Source organism: Petromyzon marinus, chromosome 16, assembly GCF_048934315.1.
Source record: "Petromyzon marinus isolate PM22_M1 ecotype Great Lakes invasive population chromosome 16, UKy_Petmar_22M1.pri1.0, whole genome shotgun sequence".
NCBI lineage: Eukaryota > Metazoa > Chordata > Hyperoartia > Petromyzontiformes > Petromyzontidae > Petromyzon > Petromyzon marinus.
Genome location: NC_133682.1, coordinates 1,582,574 through 1,606,206, shown reverse-complemented (window position 1 = coordinate 1,606,206; position 23,633 = coordinate 1,582,574). Strand labels below are relative to the sequence as shown.

Below are 23,633 nucleotides of genomic sequence, written 5' to 3'. Positions count from 1 at the left end.
CCTGAGCTGCCATCACAAGGCATCCCTCTGCGTGCTCGTGGCTTCTGTCAAAAGTGGCCTTCGTGTCACGTGGTGTGGGCCCAGGTCGTGTCACGTGGTGCGGGGCCAAGAATTGTCACGTGTGGGTCTCCTGAAGCTCCCAGTGTCCCACAAAGCACATCGTTGTTTGGAGGAGATATTGCTGGGCAGCTCTTTCTGTCGTGATGATCACGACGACGAAAATGATGATGTCAGTGATGACGATGCTGGCGAGTAGTACGAGGAGGGTTGAGAAAACGCAGAGCTTTTTGCCAGAATTTTTCAAAGGCAAAGCAGAACTCGGTTTTGTGTCTCCACATCACTTATAAATATACCACGTGGTTTAGTCCATTGGCTTTTAGATGGGAGTGCTCGTCTTGCCAATGACATCTGGTCACCCGACAGCATTTTGTTGAACAATCTTGACTCCGCTGATGAGATCCAGAGAGTTGAAATCGGGCCAGAGTTTGTTTGTTTGCTTAGTCAAAATCGACTGGATATTATTGTGCCTGGAAAGCCAATAAACTGATGGGACTAAAACGTATTTGTTGATCATGCGTGAAGGCTATAGAACCTGAGTTCTGCTTATATCTGAATTTAACCCATAATTCTCCGCAACAACAACGCATACATTAGTTTGTGTACGAAGGCTCCACAGGGTTTAGGGGGGGGGAGGTCACAAATTCGTGCTCGGTTTTTTTGTGTCTTTGCAGCATTCTCTTTGAGGACTAATGAAGGAGTTGCACATTAACTGCGTGTTGATTTGGTTGTGAGTAAAAGGGCGATGGTGAGAACGAGAACGGGTGAACCCGGTGTGAGATGAACTCATGTGCGTTCTCCCACGGAGCGGTGTGGGTGCAACCGATTTTAAAAGCGGGCAAAAGTTCATGTGTTTGGATAGTAAAATAAAAAAAATTAGTCCGTCAGCAAATGCGACTTCCAGATTTTAATATATTGGGGTCAAACTAACCCCCACGATCGCCACGGCACGAGGGAAGTCTTCATCCAGTCGCAGATTTACAGAGGGTCTGTAAATGATTGTTATTCACGTATGCAGGCATTCTGTACTAATGTTTGATAACAGCGTTTGTTCGAAGCGGGCAAAAAACAGTGGACCCGTTTCACCCTTCTAGGTCTCGTCAGCAGAATCGGGCCTATTAAACCAATGCTGGAATCCATAACAGAGGTTTTTTTTTGTTGGGTAAGATCGCACAAATATATAAATGTGTCGTTAAACCCGCCGCCGCCCGATACAGCCAACGAGCAAGGGTTGTCATGTAAACAGAACATGCCAGTTCGTTACTAGTACAGCACAGCGGTGTGTTGCAGATCCAAGCCACAACATTTACCAACTGATTACGACGTTTTGCCAGTAATTACAACTAGCTTCATCAGGCGACAGCCGGATGTCGGGTGGTGGCGGGTTGAACGACACATTTATATATTTATGCGATATAACCCAAAAAAACCCTCTATTATGGATGATATTAGTCGCGAAAGCCTGCGACGTGTTAAACCAATGCTAGAATATTCTTGGTTCTTTCGGTAAAGTCACGTAGAAGGGAAACAATAAAACAATACAAATATAAAACAATAAAATTATCACGACGTTTCCACTGCAACACAAGCAATCATCATCAGGTGTGAAAACCACGTCGTGAGAATTTTATTGTTTTACATTTTTATTATTTTATTGTTTCCCTTCTACGTGACTTTACCGAAAGAACCAAGAATATGAATCCCTGCAGTCACGAAAGCTTTAAATCAAAATTCAATGCTAGAATGTTGTGTTTTCTTGTTGTCGTGAGCGGCAGTGCTCTGCGGCAGTGTACGACGAGTTGCGGTGTTGCAGGTTGTGCTGGTTGGGGGGGCCCCCATAGACCAGGAGTGGGGTGTCTACGGAGCCAGGCACCACCGCTGATTCATCTCAGACGGCCCCGTGGGGTGCGGCCACGTGAGGCCCACCGCTTTGAAGCGGATTGCGGTCGATACGTTTCCCTCACCGCGAGCATCTTGGCTGCAACTAATCGGTTAGTCGAGGGGCATGTTTTCCGCCAGACAACAGCAACGCCGTTTCTAATTTTGGAACGGCTCAGTCACTCCGGGTACTGCAAGGGCCTCTTCAGTGACAGAAGTGACCCGAAGTGCATGTCGATGTTGTGTGACCCTGCCAATGGCAAAGGAGCATTGCACTCACCCCTGGCTCAGACAGATGGCTTTTGCCTCCTAACATCTGGACACGTGACAGCGGTCGTCATACCACTGCATCACTGCGTGGCTCCATCACGTTAGTTTCAACTCCCGGCAAAGGTGATTCCTTGTCCGCGAAGTGCAATCGCGCGTTTCGTGACAAACTTCTTTTGCTCTCGTGATGAAAGTATTCAAGCGTGAATGTTTATGATGGCAGCCGTCAGACCTGGGACTCGGGTCCTTGTTTCTCAACGCAGATTGTGGCACAGGACTCGGTGTGAGGGACCGAGCGGGCGAGTGGGTGGGTGGGTGTATGAGTGAGTCGGTGGGTGAGTGAGTGAGTGGATGAGAGTGGGTGGGGAAATAGGTGGGTGAGTGGGTGGATATGTGGGTGGGTGAGTGGATGAGTGGGTGGGTGGATAAGTGGGTGGGTGAGTTGGTGGGTGGGTGAGTTGGTGGGTGGGCGGGCGGGCGAGCAAGTGGGCGGTGCTTTGATAATTATCATAGACAGGACGAATGGGTTGAGTTCGCGTGATTGTACTGGGCATGCGTGTTACCGGGAGGGCATGCGTGTTCGTGTTACCAGGAGGCGCGTGGCGACGCTGCGATTGTGCGTGGCTTCCCAGGGGAGCAATGTCCATCCGAGGAGGGCACCGCCCCTGCCCCGCAGAAGGCGCGGCAGCACCTGCTGCCACAGGTGTCGATGCGATCGCCATAAACCGCACACGGCGCCCAGTATAACGCGGCAGCCACCCCCGCACCTCATCGCGAAGAGGTGGAGGGGTCACAGGGCACATCGTGCCGGCAGGTGTACGGCTCACACGTGGCTGCAGGTTGCAGTCAGGCGGCTTTGGAAGACCCCCCCCCCCCCACCGCAAGGGTTATTGGAGTTCATGTCATCGACGGCTCAAATCCAGTGGTCTGTGTAGATAATGGCAATGCGTGCGGGCCGGAAGCAAGCGCTGGTGATCTGGACAAGGCTGAGAGCGTGGTGCATGCAATGTGGTGGTCACATAACGTGCATGCGAGGCATGGTGGGAGTCTTCCGGCTGTTTGTGAACAGCACAGCTTCGTTCACGTGATGGTGCCGTGCAGCGAAGGGTCGATCAGCAACGTTGGTGCTCCATGGTGGCGAGATGTTAACTGCCTCGCCTGGTATACAGGAGGTCGGGGGTTCGATCCCAACCCTGACGCCTGCTGCTGTATATTTGGACTTTGTGGTGTCTCTCTCCCCGTGGTCGCCTGGATTTTTCTCTAGGTTCTATGGTTATTCCCTCCACATTTAGAATTTGGCTGTTATCATTTTCCACTTCATAAGCCACTTCGTTGAGCTTTCATTTGTGGCCAGGTCGCTTCTGAAAAAAAACCGTATAGCTTAGTGGGCCTTACCTTGTGTAAAATAAAAGTCGTTTTTAAAGAGTTAGTTTGATGCGTTTACGTCGAGGTTGGCGGCTGAGCCAGTGGCGGGCTTCAGCAGTGGCCCCGTGGTGAATATCTGAAGCGGGCTGCTGTGGGGTTACTATGTGGCCAACCTCTACTCTTCCATGTCTGTGCATAGCCACGTGGGAGCATAGAAGTACGGCACAATGTACGTCGCCGCACTGGCGTCTGTTACCCACCACGGTGACGAGAAACATCCCAATCAGCAGAGGCCACCAGTTCCTTGAAACACCCGAAGCGGAATTCCCCTCTTGTATTCGTTTATTTTAAAGCAGAGCAAGGCGGAAAAAACCGAGAGATTTTTGGAACCAAGGATAGATTGCCTGAGGCTCAGAGAGCCAAATGAAAGCACCAATTAACAACAGGAAAAACTTCTATACAGTATCTGGTGGTGTGGTGCGGATTGCAAATGTCATGGCCCAGCCACGTTAATTATTCATATTATCTTAGACATGCAGTGCTGTGCAGGAACTGGCTGGGATAAAATAATGTCAACAGGCAGCCGAGAGCCTGTTAAAGTACTTTTGGAAAAAAAACGAACTTAACGATGAAACGCAACGGAGCATCGTGCCCAGATGATGAGAACCGTTTGAATCAACGGAGGCTATCGGCTATGACGAACACGGACATCAACGACGGGAACAGAAGATGAAAAGTGCGCAAAGGAGCATGGAGAGATGGGTGCTGAGAGACAGACACCGGATCACGTGGATTAGAGAACACACGCAACTTGGAATGATATATATTTTTGTTGTAAATGTATTGGGCTTGTGCAGGACACGTTGCACTCGAGGGGACTTCATGGCTGGTGGTCAAGACTAACAAAGGAGTGGCAGCCAAAGGAGTGAACATACCCGACGGCTCATCCATTACGGAGATTAATTATTCGGTCCTGGATGGATTATTGCATCGCGCGACTGTTAGAGATGGCGACGGCTTGGGGGAAGGCATTCATCCAGCAGTGGACTGATCATGGCTGATCATGGTGATGGACCATTTACTGCAAGCAGTTACCGCACAGATCTACCCCGCTGCCTTTACAAACTCCTCTTGTCCACGGTCACGGAGCTGTCACGGCCCAGCTAAGCGAAGGTCGTGGCTCCCGATCCACCCCTCGCCCCCGCGTCTCTCCCCGTGCCTCCGCGGTGACCTCGCTAAAGCGGCTCAACCCGGATGCTCGCGGCCGCCTGGGATGGACGCTCACGGCCACGGCCGCCGTCCACCGCCGCCTTGAGAGTTGGCATCCACAACGGGAGGGGGAGGGGGGCGCTCGTGGGACAGCCTCCCGCGTAGAAATATTCAAAATTGCCGACGCCAAAGTGCGGTGAGCGGGTAATTGCGGAGCGCGCGAACCTCGCGGGGCACGCCCGGCTTGCGGCCAGGGGGGGGCGGGGTTTGTAAAACCCGTCCGGGGATGGCACCGCGTGCTGTAGGGGAGCTCCGAGTCCCTAGGGGCTGCCAAAGGCCACCTACGAGGCTCAACAACAACAATAAAACGACACGGGTAGAACATTTTCGTATCGAAATCCCAGAAGACTTACAAGGCCATTTCCTGAAGCGTTGCCCATTTCACATATAAGTGTGTTTTGCCTTTTTAGGGCCACAGGGCTCCGGACGTTTTGTGGAGTTTTTTGTTATCCCTGCTTGTGCATCACTGCCAACGCAGACTCGCAAAAACAATTCTCACAATGACAAATTACGAGTTTATTAAAAGACAACAGGGGTGGTGGGTGGGGGTTTCTTTTAAAAGACTGAACTATTTGCCAAAATAAGGCCGGGTCGGCCAAAACCTCAAGATCTTCAGGACAGCTGTTTGTGTTTAGTGTTGTTTTCCTTCCCCCCGCACCCCCGATTAGCACGGGTTGCCTACGTACGGTGTGAAAGAAGTTCAACGCACGTGCGTCGGTGCGTCTTTCATTCCTCTCGACATTTTCGTGTGCAAAAAAAACGCACGCAAAAAAAACGTCCCCAGTGATTATTTTTAATGAACCCTCTGATGTTCTTTGAGGGGGAGACGGTTTGACGCTGCTGTTGTGACTTGCCGGGGCTCAAGGAGGCGCGCTGCGGTTTAGCCGGACTCCGAGCGCTTGCGAGCGCCCGTTTTGGTTCCCCGCTCTCTGCCCGCCGCTCGCGAGAGACAGGAGAAGGGGCTCGAGGATGAGCGACGTAACACGCAGGGGGACGCCTCCCTGCTCGCAGCAGGCGCGCAGCGGTTCCGTGATTACTCGATCGGCCCTCGGTTGAAGTTCAAGAAAGTGCCGTACACACATGTATATATTGTCGATATTACAGTGCCGTTTAAAAGGTTAAAGTTGACAGGTTCTACTCTTTGGTTATTTGGGTAAAGTCACGTGACTTTACCGAAATAATCAAAAGAGTCACGTGACTTTACCGAAAGAACAACAGAGTCACGTGACTTTACCGAAAGAATCAAAAGAGTCACGTGACTTTACCGAAAGAACAAAAGAGTCATGTGACTTTACCGAAAGAATCAAAAGAGTCACGTGACTTTACCGAAAGAACAAAAGAGTCACGTGACTTTACTGAAAGAACCAAAGAGTCACGTGACTTTACCGAAAGAATCAAAAGAGTCACGTGACTTTACCGAAAGAACAAAAGAGTCACGTGACTTTACCGAAAGAATCAAAAAGTCACGTGACTTTACCGAAAGAACAAAAGAGTCACGTGACTTTACCGAAAGAACAAAAGAGTCACGTGACTTTACCGAAAGAATCAAAAGAGTCACGTGACTTTACCGAAAGAACAAAAGAGTCACGTGACTTTACCAAAAGAACCAAAGAGTTACGTGACTTTACCGAAAGAATCAAAAGAGTCACGTGACTTTACCGAAAGAACAAAAGAGTCACGTGACTTTACCGAAAGAACCAAAGAGTCACTTGACTTTACCGAAAGAACAAAAGAGTCACGTGACTTTACCGAAAGAACAAAAGAGTCACGTGACTTTACCGAAAGAATCAAAGAGTCACGTGACTTTACCGAAAGAACCAAAGAGTCACGTGACTTTACCGAAAGAACAAAAGAGTCACGTGACTTTACCGAAAGAACAAAAGAGTCACGTGACTTTACCGAAAGAACCAAAGAGTCACGTGACTTTACCGAAAGAACAAAATAATAATTCCTGAGTCACGAAAGCTCCAAATTAAGTTTGACAGGTACTCTCAAAATGTAACTGCATCCTGAGTTTGATTCCCAGCCATGGATAACACCAATACCAAGTGGAAAATTAACCTGTACTGTGCATCCACTATATCGACTCAGCCTTCAATGGGTAGCTGATGCGGCGTTCGAACATCGGCATTGGGGAGGCAAAGGCCAAAGGCCGTGGTACTGCCACACCACTGCCTCGAACGCCACGCCATGCCTGCTTTAAAAGGTGCTCGCTAACAGTACTTGCCCCTTGCAGCTTATGTAGCCCATATGGGGGATCTTTGCCTTTGTGTCGATGTACGTGAGCGAATAACACGTGTAAATATTGTATCTTACAGCGTGCCTAGTTCTTAACGAGCAAGATTATTGTTTAAGTCGTAAGGCTAAATGCCGCTGGGCTATGATCGTAATGACTAATTAGTGTACTTTTTGCCCAATCCTGAACATCATGAACGTGCGAGGGAAAGTTAGCACCGTTACCACCGATTATTATCTGCAGAATGGAAAATCCGAGCGGTAGGTTCAAGCGTTAACCTGCCGGGGCCCACAGGTCCACACGCTCCGGTGACTCCCACACTACATTAATCTATCACCAGAAACAAAATTAGCTGAAATATTCTGAATACTGTGTTTCTAACGATACCGTCAGATCGTCCGTTGACTGCGTGGGAGTACCCCCATGCAGTGTTTGTGTCGTACCCCGCATTGTGCAACACGGAGCGAAACGTCGGACATCGTGACGTACAACACGCGGTGGCACGACCAGAAAACTCCAGCGGAGAGCTGTCTAAACAAGTCAGAATACCGGCATTGGTGTAAAGGGAGCCTCACTCACACTGCCGATGATTATTTAGATTATTTTGCTGCTATAAATATCCACATGGTAAGCCACTTTGTGGCGCTATCATTTGTGGCCAGGTCGCTTCGGGAAAAAAACAAGTTAATAGCTCAGTGGGCTTTACCTAGTAAGATAACAAAAAAAGTGTAGTTTTATTTGTATATTTACTTTAAGTCATCTGTAATAAACTTTGCACTTCTATCGTGTGTTGATACAGATTGTTGTCTTGACGTTCTGACCTGCCCCTACTGGGCATCTGTGAAAAAGAGCTTCATAGCTCATCGGATTCCTCCAGGATGAATATTTATTAATGTTCTGAGACGCCGAATGTCAAAAGCCGGCTGGCTCTCCAGGGGTTTGCTGAGTGCCACTGAGAGGATGAGCTCCCAGGAGGCCGTGCCCAGCCGATGGGAAGTGTAGTAACAACAAGAAGTGTAGTAACAACAACAACAAAAGACCCCCGCTTTTTTGTTTTGTATCTTCCGAGACGGCTGTTGAGGTGTTTATGTCTGCTTATTTAGCGTCGTTGCTCGCAGTCTCCACCCCGACTGTGGACGACGCCGACCATGAGTTGTTTGTTTGTTTCGCGTGGGGCGTCGGCCGGTCAAGCCGCCCGTCGTGGCTGCCGCTTTGTGTTCGTTCCTGGCAGCTTTTACATCATAAACCGTCAGCACGGGCAGGCTCTATATACAGTATAATATATAATGTTTAAATTGCCCTTCCCGTTCTTCTTCTTCTTGTAAATTGAACTTCCTTTTACGGCGCGAGGCTTTCTCTGAGAACGGATTCCAGAATAAACAAACACGGCAACAGCAATGATAATAATGACAGTGGTTTATTTTATTATTTTCTCGGGAAATCCAAGTTGGGTCGCAGCACTGCCTATTTAGGAGCGCGTGGCTGCGGTGCGAGGCTTCGGCGAATTCTACTCAAGGAATTCTCAGCCCTACAAACGACAACAACAACAACACCACGAGCAGCTGTTACCTTGCGACTACAAGCCACGGGCCACATGTCCGTCCTGGGGGGGAGGTCGCTCTTGCACAAGAGATCACGTCCTGGACTCTTGAGTTGTCGGCTGGCTACGCAAGTCAAACCTGAACTTCGGTGACGCCAGAAGAGAGTTCAGCATCGTTGGCAGGCCCTCCATCATATCGCTGCAGCGGCGTTGTTGCTTCCTCTCCATTAACCTCAGATTATATTATTTGACTGCTGTAAAATGTCCACGTGACAAGCCGCTTCGTTGCAAACTCATTTGTGGCCAGGTCGCTTCTGTGCAAGAGCTGTATAATAGGTCAGTGACCATACAAGATTGCTATACTAGAGCAACCCGTAGTTGCTTCAAAGTCCTTTTACTCAATAATGCCCGTATCAGCAGCACTACAGCCTCAGTGTTTATATTTACAATGGAAGGAGATCTTCGTTGCGTGGGCTGCATCGTCCTTGAATGAGAGTTTCTCACAGAGTGCCCGAAAACTCACCACACACAATCGGATATAACGCTCGAAGGATGTTCGCGAACCCACTTGCACTATTGCCTACTCATTGCCACTCGGCAGCCCCTGGGGTATTGGGAGCTTATGTGATCCACCTACCCTTGCCTGGGAAGCGCCGGATCACAGGTGTAGGATGCTTCACCGCCACGGCCGGCGTTACGATCTGCTCCCTACCACGTTTCGAGTTGACGGTAGATTCCATTGAACGAGGTGGGAGCTCAAGAGGCCGGGATAGAGTCCCATTTCCAAGAGCGACCCTGGGTCACCTGACCAACGAGCAGCAGGGATGGGAATCGAGCTGAGGATGCGCAGGCTGGCCGGTCTGCGAGAGCGAGCGAGGCAGCGTGCGGGAGCGGTGTCGGAAACGGACGCCGTGCCTCGTCCCCACAAGATCGCACTCTGGGGTACTGGCCGACGTAGTTTGTTGTTGGTGGGGGGATGGGGGGGAAATAGCGGTAGGTTTTGGGGGCGGGGGGGGCACGTCAGGAGGGCGGCGGGAGAACATTGAGTATTGGTTCCCACACGGACTCCGTGCCGGTCTGGCTTGCTGAGATAAGCCACGGCAAGGCCAGGAGAGCCGCGAAAAAAAGATTTCGTATTTCTTAAATGAAACTGTAACTGCGGTGGTGGTGTGGCGGGCGGGCGTGCCCTGCCGTACAACGCCGCTGAGATGGCAGCCGCGCCGCCGGGAGCTGCGCTCGATAAGTTGCCTCGCATTGTGTCAATCAACTGCTGGATGTGTGACGCAAACTCGCGTTAATAAGGAAGGAACGGCGACATATTTTAACAGGAGAGGGCTGCAGTGCAGGAAGTAGCAATGGAAGATGCTTGAATTCAATATTCAAAGCTCAGACGAGCATTGAGGAATTGGTGGCCCGTTCTCCTTTTTAACAGCCCTCGGCCAGCGGTGGGATTCCACGTTCCTATGGCAGGGGTGAGTCTATCCATGCGACAACCACTTCACTTCTCCACAAAGTGATGAGCTGAGTCAACCGCCACCCAAGCTTTTGATCTCGCAACCTTTCCAATTGCGAGCCGCTTGCTCGACAGCATGGGTGGCCAACCTGTAACAAAGCAAAAGTCACAAAGTAGGCGTGAGTTCTGCAAAGAGCCAAGTGTGTATACAAGTGTGGATGCTTAACACGTCACCTTGCTCTAACAGGTGGATTGCTTCACTATTCTGGCAAATCGCCCGATGATGCTGGTTTATCTAATTGCCAGCGAAACGTCGTACTGCTCAAATTGTAAATGCTGTGGATTTGCTCTCCAACACACCGGTGGGCTGAAGTAGTAACTGATTGGCGCGTTGTTTACATAACCAACCTTATTGGCTGTGTCGGGTAGTGGAGGGGTTACGACACATTTATACTTACGCGATCTAACCCAAAAACCTTTATTGTGAACAAGTGTGTATATATTGACAATTTTTGGCACAGCACAGGTGGCATTCGTTATTCTCCGCTACTGTGATAGCACGTTCTACGTTACGCCCTTTGCTAGAGCCGCGTGTGGTGGATTGAAGAGTCGCATGCGGCTCGCGAGATGCCAGCCAGCCACCGCTGCTCTATAGTGAGCCCCCCCCCAATCCTTGGCTGAGTAGAATGAAGGAGTTGAGCCGTAGCTAAACAAGGTGGCCGAGTCGGCAGTGGAAGCGAGGGAGCTCCAGACAGAAGGGGCGACTGGAAGGAGCAATGAACCCACCGCGTGCCTCGGTGCGGCCCTTGGCCAATCCACTGCTAGATGAGTGCCTCCCCAAGCCCCCTACCCGCATGGCTCGTTTAAACCGTACGTCACCACGCTCGAGCGTGGACGTGGGAGCATCGTGCAGCCCGACGACCGATTTGTCCGCGCGGCCCTCCGCAATGCCACCGCGCACGCAGCAGCCTTCAACGCCTGCCATGCACCCATCAAAGCGCCGTGCGGGCTCAGACCCGCTTGGCTTACGAGATCTGATGAGATCTGACGAGATTGGGCACGTTCCGGATGGCTGGGCTAGAGGCCACACACACGGAGAAGTGCGTGACGATGCAAATAACTCCAACGCTGCGTGAGTCGCATTAAAGGTCGGATCGCCAGCCGCGCAACTGTTGTTGTAGTCGCTATGTGGAGAAGCTTTCCGATCGTTGTCGGGGACTTTGTCTAAAAACCCCGAATCCGATTGTGGGAGACTGTAAGGGCGGAAGTTGCCGGTCACGGGGGGTCCTGGTGTCCATTCCACAACAATTCACTCGCCCTGGCGAGAAGAGAGGAAGTGATGGTGTTGGGCCTAATTTTTCACATTGCTCCAGATGAGCACCTGTCACTTGACCATACATGCGTTAAAACCCTGCTTGATACTGTTATTGCCGTTGTTGTTGTGTGTGTAAGTGAGGCTTGGGCAGAACACGTCGTGGCTAGAAGGAACGACGGCCGCTTGGCCGAGAGTGGCAGGCCAAACGGGGCAACCCCCAGCGGTGGAGATGGGTAATGGCCGTCGGCGTGAGCGCGTTGCTGGGTGCGTTGTGCGATGCCGCGCGCTGTGTGCGTCGCTCAGTGTTTGCGTGCGCGCGTAACACGTGCGTCCCGCAGATGCGTGAGCAGGAGTGACCGCACTCGCCCATCCCGCCCGGATCATCGGGCGTCCTCACTCCCCCCCGCCCCCTACGGATCAAGACACCAACGTGCAGGGTAAGACACGGGGGCACCTCCCTTGCTGATGATTGCTGCAGAGAGTGATGCTCGCTGGGTGGCTGGATGGCTGGGTGGTGACTGTGCGTGGCTAGGTGGGTGGCTAACTTGGTGGGTTGGTTGCTGGGTGAGTGGTTAGGTGGGTGGGTGGCTGCGTGGGTGGTTGGCTGGGAGGGTTAGTGGCTGGGTGGGTGGCTGGGTGGCTGCGTGGGTGGCTGCGTGGGTGGCTGGGTGGGTGGCTGGGTGGTTGGTTCAATAAAATAAATGTGCAACACACCGTCTGTAAAGAAGCAGTAAAGCGGGCCTTGGGCAAGACACGGGACGATGGCCGACGGTGTCATCGGTGGAGGGGGTGAGGGGGGGCGCCTGAGATGGAGCGATGAGATCGGCTCATGAGTAAGAACTGCGTGGATCGCTGCCTCTCAGGATCACGGCTTCATGTGTCATGCGATTATCATTTATATTTTTGCGTTTTTTCTGGGTGCTTTGGTGGCCTGTCGCTAAAATTCAAACACTTCTTTGGAAGGGAATCGGTTCCAACATCTCAATGTGGCAGGGACCCTTCTGTCTTGAAGTCTCGAGACTCGGTGACACTTTTCTGGGTAAATAAATACCGTGATGTCTGCACCGCAGGCCGGTGACAGATGGCAGCGGTGGTGCAGTTGCAGGGCCTGCACACTCGATAAAGCACCACCACCCACCCACCACTCAGACCGAGCCAGCCCTGGCCACCCAGCCACCCACCCAGATGCTGATTGTCATCATGATCGGTTTAATTTGTTTAACCGGGTGAGAACTCAGTTCAAATCAAGTACTTTTGCAGTGTAGTTTTTGACTTGGGCAAATTTAGACCCTGACGCTGACGACACAATGGCCCGTTCTTGTGAATGACATCAGCGGATCTTCAGCGTTGGCTGTGAGCAAAGCGGACGGAGGTTCACAGTCCGCTGGACGCGAACCTCTTCAACAACAACCAGCGAAGGCAATGCTACCGCCAGGCCGTGTGACCGCCCGATGATGACGATGAAGATGCTGCCGATGAGTGCACCGCAGCCGAGTCTGTAGCTTCCTCTAACGCCGCCATGAGGAAGAGCGGCTCCCTGGGGAGATTATGAAACTTGCCGGATTTCACCACCACCACCGCACAGCTGATCCCGGTTCCTGTCCTGCTCTGCCAGCTCTCTGCCCACGAGGCCAACCACACACATTCTTGTCACCAGCCTGTTTATCTATTTATTTCTGATTGCCCCAATTCATTCTACATTTTATGAAAATGAAATGAAACTGTAAGCACAGGCTTGGACGGGACACGCCGCTACAATAAGAACAATACGTTACATTTGTATAAAGCACCTTTCTGCTGGGTACTCGAGGCGCTGTATGGCACACACGAAACATACCTCGTAGGCCAAGGCGAGGGAAAACTGAGAAGGCGGAGAGAAGCTGATTCAGAGTCATGAGGATCAATAACGGAGTGGCGGCCGAGGAGCGGATTCCGAGAGAACGTCCGCCGAGGAGATGGAGCGATGGAATTGGCTCGTGTCCCGGCGCTAGAAGGTGGACGATTACATTGCTGGATTGTGAGAGGTGGCGGCAGTGGCGGCGCGGGAAGTCCTTCATCCAGCAGTTGAGCGACCATGGCTGCTGCTGATGATGATGATTCATTAAGAACCCCGAGTGGTTGCATCTGATCGACTGTTACTGTCAGGGCTTGGGGATAAGAAGGGGGCTCTCTTGGGGGGGGCTTTGCTCAAGGGGACTCCGAAGGGTTGGTGCCAGAGGGTGAGACACGTCCAGAGACTCAGAGGCTGTGAGAGAAACAATGAAACATTTGTTGGAACGGAGCAGCGATTACTCATTGAGTCTCGATGCCTCGGCTCGCGGAGCATGCAACGTATCATTTGCGTAAGAATTTTTGAATATCTCGCGTGTGATCGGTTCCGGTAAACCCTATAGCCTCTGGAGGCCGATGTAAACAAGTAAGTAAATATTGTTTAGATTAGAAACTCTCTTGACGGGTTCCAGCGCGATGGTGACGCGCCTCACGCCGGTGCGAGGCCTTCGATAACGGCGCCGGCAGAAGCTGGACACACGGCACGGAAATAACGGGGGAAAAATACAAAACGAGATGCAAATTGTGACGAAATAAAGCCATTGGTTCTTCATTCACTCTCACGATCCTCCTGCCTCTCTCCTGTCATCTCACTCTGCCCCCCTCCACGCACTCTCCTACCTCTCCGCTCTCATCTCATCTTTGCTCAGAGGTAGGCTGCTCATTCGTATGTACGTTGAACTTATTTGGCACCGTACGTAGCCAACCGTGCTAATCGGAGGTGCGGGGGGGGGGAAGGACAACAAACTGAACACAAAAAACTGTTCTGCTGAAGAAATTAGTTTTATTTTCCTATTCTGCCCCCACAGTTTTGAACTCTCTTCCCCCGGCCGTGCGTGCTGTGGGTGCCCTGCCCCTGTTCACATCCAGGCTCACCACTGCCTTCTTCTTGTTGTTGATTTAAAGCTTTCGTGACTGCAGTGATTCATATTCTTAGCTCTATTGGTAAAGTCACGTTGAAGGGAAACAATAAAATAATAAAATATATATAAAACTAAAAATTATCACGACGTTTCGACCATAACACAAACGGTCGTCATCAGGTGTGTCGGTTTGCATTAATTTATTATTATTTATTATTATAATTTAGTATTAATGCAAACCGACACACCTGATGATGACCGTTTGTGTTATGGTCGAAACGTCGTGAGAATTTTAATTGTTTTATATATTTTATTATTTTATTGTTTCCATTCAACGTGACTTTACCGAAAGAGCTAAGAATATGCCTTCTTCTTGTCTATGGCCGCCTCTCCTCCAATGCACAGGGGGGGGGGGGGGGTGGAGAAGGGTGGCTGAGTGGCCCTCCACACACCCAAAACCATTGCAAGATTTTATTTTTTTACAAATTGACACGAAGTGATGGGGGGGGGACACTCGAGCCAACTACATATACAGCCGTCCCTGATTTCTCTTGACACTATGTGTGTACACGCGTCACGTGTGTGTGTACACGTGTCGCGTGTGTGTACACGCGACACGTGTGTGTACACGCTACACGTGTGTGTGTACACGTGTCACGTGTGTGTACACGCTACACGTGTGTGTACACGCTACACGTGTGTGTACACGCGACACGTGTGTGTACACGCGACACGTGTGTGTGTACACGCGACACGTGTGTGTGTACACGCGACACGTGTGTGTACACGCTACACGTGTGTGTGTACACGTGTCACGTGTGTGTACACGCTACACGTGTGTGTACACGCTACACGTGTGTGTACACGCGACACGTGTGTGTACACGCGACACGTGTGTGTGTACACGCGACACGTGTGTGTGTACACGCGACACGTGTGTGTACACGCTACACGTGTGTGTGTACACGCGACACGTGTGTGTACACGCGACACGTGTGTGTACACGCGACACGTGTGTGTACACGCTACACGTGTGTGTACACGCGACACGTGTGTGTACACGCTACACGTGTGTGTGTACACGCGACACGTGTGTGTACACGCGACACGTGTGTACACACGCTACACGTGTGTGCACACGCTACACGTGTGTGTGTACACGCGACACGTGTGTGTACACGCGACACGTGTGTGTACACGCGACACGTGTGTGTACACGCTACACGTGTGTTTACACGCTACACGTGTGTGTACACACGCGACACGTGTGTGTACACGCGACACGTGTGTGTACACGCGACACGTGTGTGTACACGCGACACGTGTGTGTACACGCGACACGTGTGTTTACACACTCTATAGACATCTCTCTGTTTTGTCGGTGACGCACGTGCCCCTGTATGTAGATCCGCAAGAAGCGATGGATGTTGTTCCGCGTGTCTCAGCGGGTCGGCATTCCGTCCCCTGGGTTCAAGAAAGGACGATTCGCTTCACAAACCGACGTCCTATTGACTCATCGCGCGCATCCTTGCCACCGCCGCCGTGGCTCTGGGAAGCTCCCCCCCGCCCCTCCGGCCCCCCCAGCCCCCCCCCCCGGTCCACGATCGCGAGGAATTCGCAGGGCAACGGTGGCGGCGTGGCGGAGGAATGCGCTCGCTGCCGCGGCTGTGCCCCCCCCCCCCCGCTCGCTCGTCCCCGCTACACTCGCTCCGCCGTGGGAGTGACGGCAGCGTTCGTGCCAAACTCTGCCCCCCCCCCTCCCCGTGAGCCCCGGTGTGCTGCATTGTCCTCTGGCTAGGAGGAGGAATGCGAGGGGGGGGCGGGGACATGGGGGGCCAGGGCCACTGAAAGTAGCGCAGAGGCTTGGGAGGATGGGGAGGTCAGCTAGGAGGGCCGGTGATATCCACTCCCACATGCGGTGGTTTTGGGCACGAAATTAAATGAGGGCAAGAGGCGAAGCATGGTTGGCACGGGACCCAGGTGCAAGGGATGCGATGGCCCCCCCCTTCCCGCCCACCCCATCCAACTCCCCCCCCCCCACCTCTTCTTCTTCCACGTAGCCAAGTGCCGAGGCCCTCTCCGGCGCAGTTGCACCGCCCGCGCAACGCCACCGCCGGCGAGGCCGGTGTGGCTGGCGGCCCGCCCTCGGCACGAACGCACGCTCCACGATCGCCCAACGATTACTCACGGCCACGGCTCTCAGATTCTATCTCGGCACCTGCTCAACGCGCTCGCCGCACTTCGCACGCGTTCACAACTCCCGCCGCAGCCGCCGAGCCGGATGCTGCACCTCGCGGTGGAGCCGCCGGTGGGAGTCCGGAGGGGCCGGCCCCTCCCCCCCCCCACGCTGGCAATCCAACGCGGGGGGGGGGGAGCCACGTCCGCCGAGGAGACAGAGCGAAGAGGTGGGATGGTTTGCGGGAGTTGGATAGATCGATTGCTTCGCGCTCGTAGCACGGCGGCTGATTGGATTCGCTCGTACAGCAAGGGCAGGTTAATGTTCTGGATTGAGGTCAACCTCATAATAAACACTAAAAACAAGCCCCATCATCAGTGAACCAAGTAATTTGCCTTCAGTTTTAAAAATATAATTCTAGTTGTCAATGCCCGCTCCCCGCGTATCATCATCGGCCACGGTCTATCCACTGCTGGATGAAGGCCTCTGCAAGCCGTTGCCATCTCTCACGGTTTTGTGATGCAAAAAAAAAAGTCCACCTGCCTCTTGCACGCGAGCCGATTTTACTCGTTCCATGTCCACCGCACACATGCTCTTGGCGGTGCGTTCCCTCTGTTGGCTCACATCGATTCGGAACGATTGATTTTTTTTGCTCGCGCAGATCTTGAGCGTAAGAACACTTTTCAATCAATTCGTGTAAGTTGCTGAGTCGACACGTGCCCGACCGCCACTTCTACACACGGGAAGGGAGGAGGGAGGAACGAAGAGGGCGGGAGAACAGGATGTGGTTGGTGGTGGTGGTGGTGGTTTCTCGTGCTTGTTCTGGATGTGCGCCACACGGCATTCGCCCATCGAAGGTCATGTAGGTACAACGTCGGCGTTCGCAAGCAACCGCGAGAAATATCGGAGCGGCATTTTATTCGTGAGCGCGCTCCTTGCAGCCTTGAAACCCTACTCGGGCACGCACACAGCTACCAGACACCGCTGACTCTTATTTTCCCCTGCCTCCTCCCCACCTCTCCCCTCCGTCTCCCTACCCACCCACCTACCTCCCCTCTCTCTGATCTCCCACTCTCTCCTCCCTTTACCCCCCCCCTCCACCATGAAGGGCAGCGGCCGGATCAGAGGTCGTCCCCATGGCATCGGACGCCACGGAAACCAAACAGGAAGCGGAGATGGAGCCAACGGGCGAAGGTAGCTGGCGGGCGAAAGTGGCGGGTACCACCCATCGCCATGGAAACACTTTCCAGCACCCTCTCGATCCCAGGGCCCTCTGGGATGGAATGTAAAATAACATTTTAGTAATTATTTAGAAATTTGCACACGTGCAGTCCTTTTGTCAATCCACTGCCGGAATAGCACGGTTGGCTCTGTACGGCACGGATAGCACGGTTGGCTACGTACGGTACGGATAGCAGGATTGGCTACGTACGGCACGAATAGCACGATTGGCTACGTACGGTACGAAGAGCACGATTGGCTACGTACGGCACGAATAGCACGATTGGCTACGTACGGCACGAATAGCACGGTTGGCTACGTACGGCACGAATAGCACGGTTGGCTACGTACGGCACGAATAGCACGGTTGGCTACGTACGGTACGGATAGCACGGTTGGCTCCGTACGGCACGGATAGCACGGTTGGCTACGTACGGCACGAATAGCACGGTTGGCTACGTACGGTACGAAGAGCACGGTTGGCTACGTACAGCACGAATAGCACGGTTGGCTACGTACGGCACGAATAGCACGGTTGGCTACGTACGGCACGAATAGCACGGTTGGCTACGTACGGCACGAATAGCACGGTTGGCTACGTACGGTACGAATAGCACGGTTGGCTACGTACGGTACGGAAGGGCAGGGTGCCGCTGCTTGCAGGGAGCCACTTGCCTGCAACAAAAACGAGGCCACGATGCAGCTTTTCGTTTAAGCGCCCACAGTTGCCACGCCCTGCTCATGAAATTCAGACAAGTCAAAACGTGCGCAGGGCATGCCTTGCCTAAACAAATAAATATATATAAATATATATTACACATATTTCTTTAACATCGGACAACTTTGGGCTGGAAAATACGTGGACTAAACCATTATTTTGCTTTGGAGAGGAGGAAAAACACACCTGTCCTGTTTGTTTGTATAGCCCTTGAGCTGTCAGGGCGGGGCAAATATGGCCAGACGAAATAAACTTGTAGGAGTTATGGAAATCCTCGTATTTCAGCAACGAGCCTGTTAATGGGATGGAGTTCTGCGCTCGATCGCTGCCCGAATCCAACGCGGGGAAGTGCATTTAGCGAGATCCTCAGCTGTGAGCACGATCGCTGGGTTGCAAGTGAGAAGTAGGACAAGTTACTCCACTTTGTGGAACTAAAAATATCCCTTTCTCATTTATTTGCTGCCCAAATTATATTTATTTGGGGGAGCAGTGGTGTGACGGTTAGCGCCCTGCGCTAAGAGCCGGGCGACCCGTGGTTGATTTCCTGCCCCGTGGTTCATGTCGAGGGATGTCCACGACCATCCCTCCACCAGCCCTCACAGAGCAGTTTAGTCAAACAAATCTCATGACCGACACGGCATAAGGAGCCTCTTTCGTGGATTATTAAATAGCTGTTATTTATTACTCACGTATTGTACGTACGTTGAACTTCCTTCGCACCATACTTCACCAACCGTGCAAATCGTTGGCGCAATGTGTTCTAGAACTGCTCCTTCTGGCCTCGACAAACGTTCGCACGATGCATTTTTATTTTCCAGAGGATAGACATTTGAACGGAGTGTTATTCCAAAAACGTTTATTTACTGAACCTAACAGCGCCGAGAGAGACAAATCGGGAACCAAACCCTCGGGTGGCACGAATCGGCGACGCCACCTCCCGAATGGGCCGGCGGTGTGGCGGTCACCGACACGCCGACGACCATCACGGTGGGCGGCACGCGAGCCCCCACGCCTCTCGTTTTGCTGGCGACGGCCGCCGCCCGTTGTTTGTTTGCCGTTGCCACTCCGTGGCTCGCGTTGCCGGGGGAAACGTTTAGATTTTTTTTTTATTCAGAATGGGGGAAATGGGCGGTAGCCGGAGCTTTTGAGGCTCGTGTCACGGGGACGGAATGTTTCTGGGAACCGCACGCTTGTTTGTGATCGTTCGCTCGATGGGGCTGGAGGGGGGCGTTGGGTGCAGCCACCCCCATGCCCCCCCTCCCCCCACGTGACTCAAGGTAGCCACTTTCATTTCTCAAGCTCGTGAGCGCCACTCGGCCGTGGAGCTGAAGCCGCTGATGAGAGAGCGGCCGCCGAGAATCCCATGAATGGAAATGTGGTTCGCGCGTAAGCTGTTGAACTTCTTGGTTTCGTGATCGTGGCTCGTGGAGTTTCCACGCCGAGGTTTATCGCCAAATTGGGTAGCGTTGCCGTCAGTCCGCGACGGCACGACGCGTCGCAAACGACACGAGGCCCACGGCATTCGCGGTGTCGTCGTCGTCCCACTGCGAAGGCCCTCTCCGTTGGGTTGTGTCACCGCACCACCCGAAAACACAGCGGGAGAGCTGTCTCGTGTCTGCCGTTCAGCAACATATCATTGATACATTTATTGTTTTAAACTCCTCATATCCAGGCAGAATTTGTTTACACGGTTGCTGAGCACAGACTCAAATTGGCCCTGAACGCCCAGGGGCCAGCAACAAACAGTACTCTCACGGCCGTAATGGATGACCGTGAGAGCGTTCTTCGAGTTGAGGAATGGTGACAGGAGTTTGGGAAGAGAGGCGATGGGAAGGAGGTCCCAAAGTCGTTTCGTGAGATGTGTTATAAATTAATAGTTGTATTATCCAGTAAACGCGATGGCTTTCCTGCATCGCAACCAACCTAAGCTAAGCCGCCTAGACCGCTGTAAGTGTTCATTTAACGATTTCGTTCTTGTGTGACTGCGAGTTTTAGGCGTTGTAGATGTTAAATGATTCGACTCACAGCAGGGTCGTGTCGAGTGAACCTCAGTTGAAGATCGTTGAAATAAACATTTACTGGGACTCAAAGTCAAGCAGCTCCGTAAACACGAAGACGTTGGTTCAACGTCGCTTGTTTGCTAGGAAAGTGCAAAAATGAATAAAAATGCGAAGTATAATTACAAGGTTATGGGAAACTGATGTTGCGATAATCATCGTGCCATGAAAATTGACATCGCGGCCAGGGTGGTTGAGTGTGTGCACGCTGAGGCCTAAGGCCTTGCTGTCGCCACGTTTGATCGTCAAGAGCCTAGATCTTTCTCACAAACCCGTATGGATCTATCTGTCATTCACGACAATTGAGTACGTTTGCTCTTGGCGATATTGTTCGTCGAGGGCAGGGCGATCGTCACGAAGGAAGGCGCGCTGCTGTGTTTCACAGACACAGCCTGCGGTAGTTTCAAGGTAGGGGGAAATGTTAAGCCGTTACATCCCAATTGAGTAAATTGCAGTGTAATTTTTCAAATTTGGCATAAATCGGATTGTGAAGCCTGTACACAAAGGCCGATTTTTCTCTCTCTATAAAATCTCACGGGATCTTTAACGTCCAGACGGAGCTTATTATTGTGCGGTTGGTACGCCCGCAGTGTTAACCAGGGCAGCCTGCTGAGTTTGAACCACGAACCTCTGCAACAAGCATCGTATGCGCTACCAAGGGGCGACATGATCTATCCACTGCTGGATTCAATCCTCCCCAAGCGTCCATCTTCCCTATGGCATCGGCTGTCCTTTTTGGCAGGGTTCTCCAAACCGACCATAGGCCGCGTTCAATGTTTACCAATCTTCGTCGTTGGAATGCAGAGAAGGTTACTGCGTGCTGCACACACCTGGTGATTACTAAACTGGTTCAACGTGATGTAGACATCGCTCATGTAAAATAATGGTACGCTAATTTGAATTGACCCACCCTACAGTACGTGAGATGTACAGGAACTGTTGTATGAAGGCATACAGACTGTTAGGCCAAGTGCTGTTGGCAAGCACCTTTGAGAGGCTGGCATAGCAGAAGCGGGCGGGGAGTCTAGCACCACACACAGCCACCTTTGTGTCTCCAGTGCCGATCCATGTTTATGCACTGCACCAGGTACTCATTTAAGGCTGAGTCAACCTCGGGGAGGCCCAGGATTGGCTTAGATATTTTGTCACTGATGTTGGCCGTGAGCAGGATTTAATCTCTGCTCGCCGGGTTTGTGGCGTAGTGGCTAACCACTGTGCCACCACTCCCTGCAAATGAACAAACAGACGCACACACCGGTCCGCTATCTTAATTTGAATCGTCACTCTCTCTTGTCAATCAGTGAGGCACTCGTGCAGCTCATTGCAACTTAATTTGTATTTGAACGGAGGAGAATGGCAAACAAAGAGAGTTGTACTGCAGTGGGTAATGAGCAATGGAGTTTGGGCAAATCCAACCACCAACTCATAAAGAAAACAGCGGCTCTTGTAAAAAATATCCACCTCGGCCGTGTGTTCCTGGGCTGCATGGACGTGAATTTAACCCTTTGTTTGTAAACAACAGCCTAGGTGGATGGCCCCAGTGATGTCCCGTAAGGTGTCACTTGGTCATTATTGGAAGATAACGGTCACTGCAGGGACATCGCTGGAGGGCCCGTGTACCTTTGAAGCCTATAATTCTCTTTAATGACGCTTAAGCTTCTGGCTAGAAAGCCACGTGATTTATGTCTTGAGAGGAACTTCATTTTGATTTAAAGCTTTCGTGACTGCAGGGATTCATATTCTTGGTTCTTTCGGAAAAGTCGAAACGTCGTGAGAATTTTAATGTTTTATATTTTTATTATTGTATTGTTTCCCTTCTACGTGACTTTACCGAAAGAACCAAGAATAGGAACCGCATTGTTCACTTGGTCTCGCCTGATCAGTTTCTGGTCCTTTACAAGGGGCTTTTTTTCCCCGGCATTTAGCTCTCGCGATCGTATCTGGATTAAAATGAAGGGACGCCCGCTTAGCCGCGATGGCGGCGGTCATTGTGTTCACGGTGACGCGAGGACGTACAACAGGCGGAGCCGGCGCGAGAAGGCGATCGTCCATCCCGGCCGCTCCAAACTCATGTGGGACCGCCCGGGATGGACAGCCCGGCCGTGCGGCTACGGGGGGGAAGAGCCGTCGTGTTATCGGACGTCCGGGTCCCGCCACGACCGTCTCAATCCGCCGTGCGTTCTCTATTGGCCCCGTGTCCCTGCCGCCACGGAGAGAGAGGCGCGACGACGTCACGCGCGTTGCGATGTTTGGTGCCAGATGTGATTCGAATTTCGGCAAAAACCGACGAGGATGCATTGGCGAAATTGAGCTGGCCCACCGGCTGACCGCCGTTTCTTTCCGTCGGTCTGCAGTTCCTCTTACCCGAGTCGTTCTCTCCCTCTACGAGGGCGAGCAAATGCTGAAGCACGCGTTACAACCCGCTTGTATCGTGCCCTAGTCTAAAAGAATCGGATAGCCCAGCTGCAAATGCTGATGCTGCCACCTCGCTTCGTGTGCTGCCCCCTTCCCGGCTTTCCCAGAAGCCCCTTCGAGTGGGAAGCGCCGCTTCCACTTCCGCCAACAGCTGCGGAGGCTCTTCATGAGGGCCAAGAAGAAACCCAACACCCACAGCGGTTCCGTGACGCTGCTTAACGTCCCAGGCGCTGATGACAACCCTGACGACCGGTCAGCAGCTCCACAGCACAGACAAGACACGCGCGGGGGAACACGCACGTGGACGGACACATGCTTACACATGCACGGACTCACGCGCGCACATGCAACAACAACAACAACCGCCATTCGCCACTAAGTGGCGGTGACGTCACCACGACGCTTGTGCCAGGCCATGTGCACCTTGAGGCCACGTGAAGTGTCGAACGCCCGCGGGCAGGAGGTCACGGGGCAGACCCAGGTGCCACGGGTCGATTGACTGTAATGACTGGCTGGTGCACCACCTGTGCCCCCTACTGTGCCAACATGCTGTGCTTTAGCCACTCGGCACTCCGCTCGTTGTTGTGAGCGTCGCTCCTCCGCCCTCCGTTGTTGTTGGAGGGCGACTGCCTCCAACTGCCCAATAGCATCCTTCACGAGCCTCCTCCACAGAGGCCGATCTTGACACCTCTGGTACCAGTCATCGGCAAGTACACTTAGCTCCACGTCCTCCTGTACCACATCACTCCATCTG

At 52.4% G+C, this 23,633-nt stretch overlaps 1 protein-coding gene across 3 annotated transcripts in view; it reads left to right on the top strand.

The window, feature by feature from the left end:
- Nucleotides 1–23,633, top strand: part of CRACDL (CRACD like) — a 45,451-nt gene that overhangs the window by 7,903 nt on the left and 13,915 nt on the right. For 2 of the 3 annotated variants that reach the window (XM_032955612.2, XM_032955609.2), the window contains exons 2-4: nucleotides 11,719–11,817; nucleotides 17,577–17,662; nucleotides 22,987–23,131. In XM_032955612.2, coding sequence (XP_032811503.2) covers nucleotides 17,605–17,662; nucleotides 22,987–23,131 — 203 coding nt within the window. In that variant the 5' untranslated portion in view covers nucleotides 11,719–11,817; nucleotides 17,577–17,604. The remainder of the gene's footprint in view (nucleotides 1–11,718; nucleotides 11,818–17,576; nucleotides 17,663–22,986; nucleotides 23,132–23,633) is intronic. The other variant, XM_032955611.2, reaches the window with a different exon arrangement.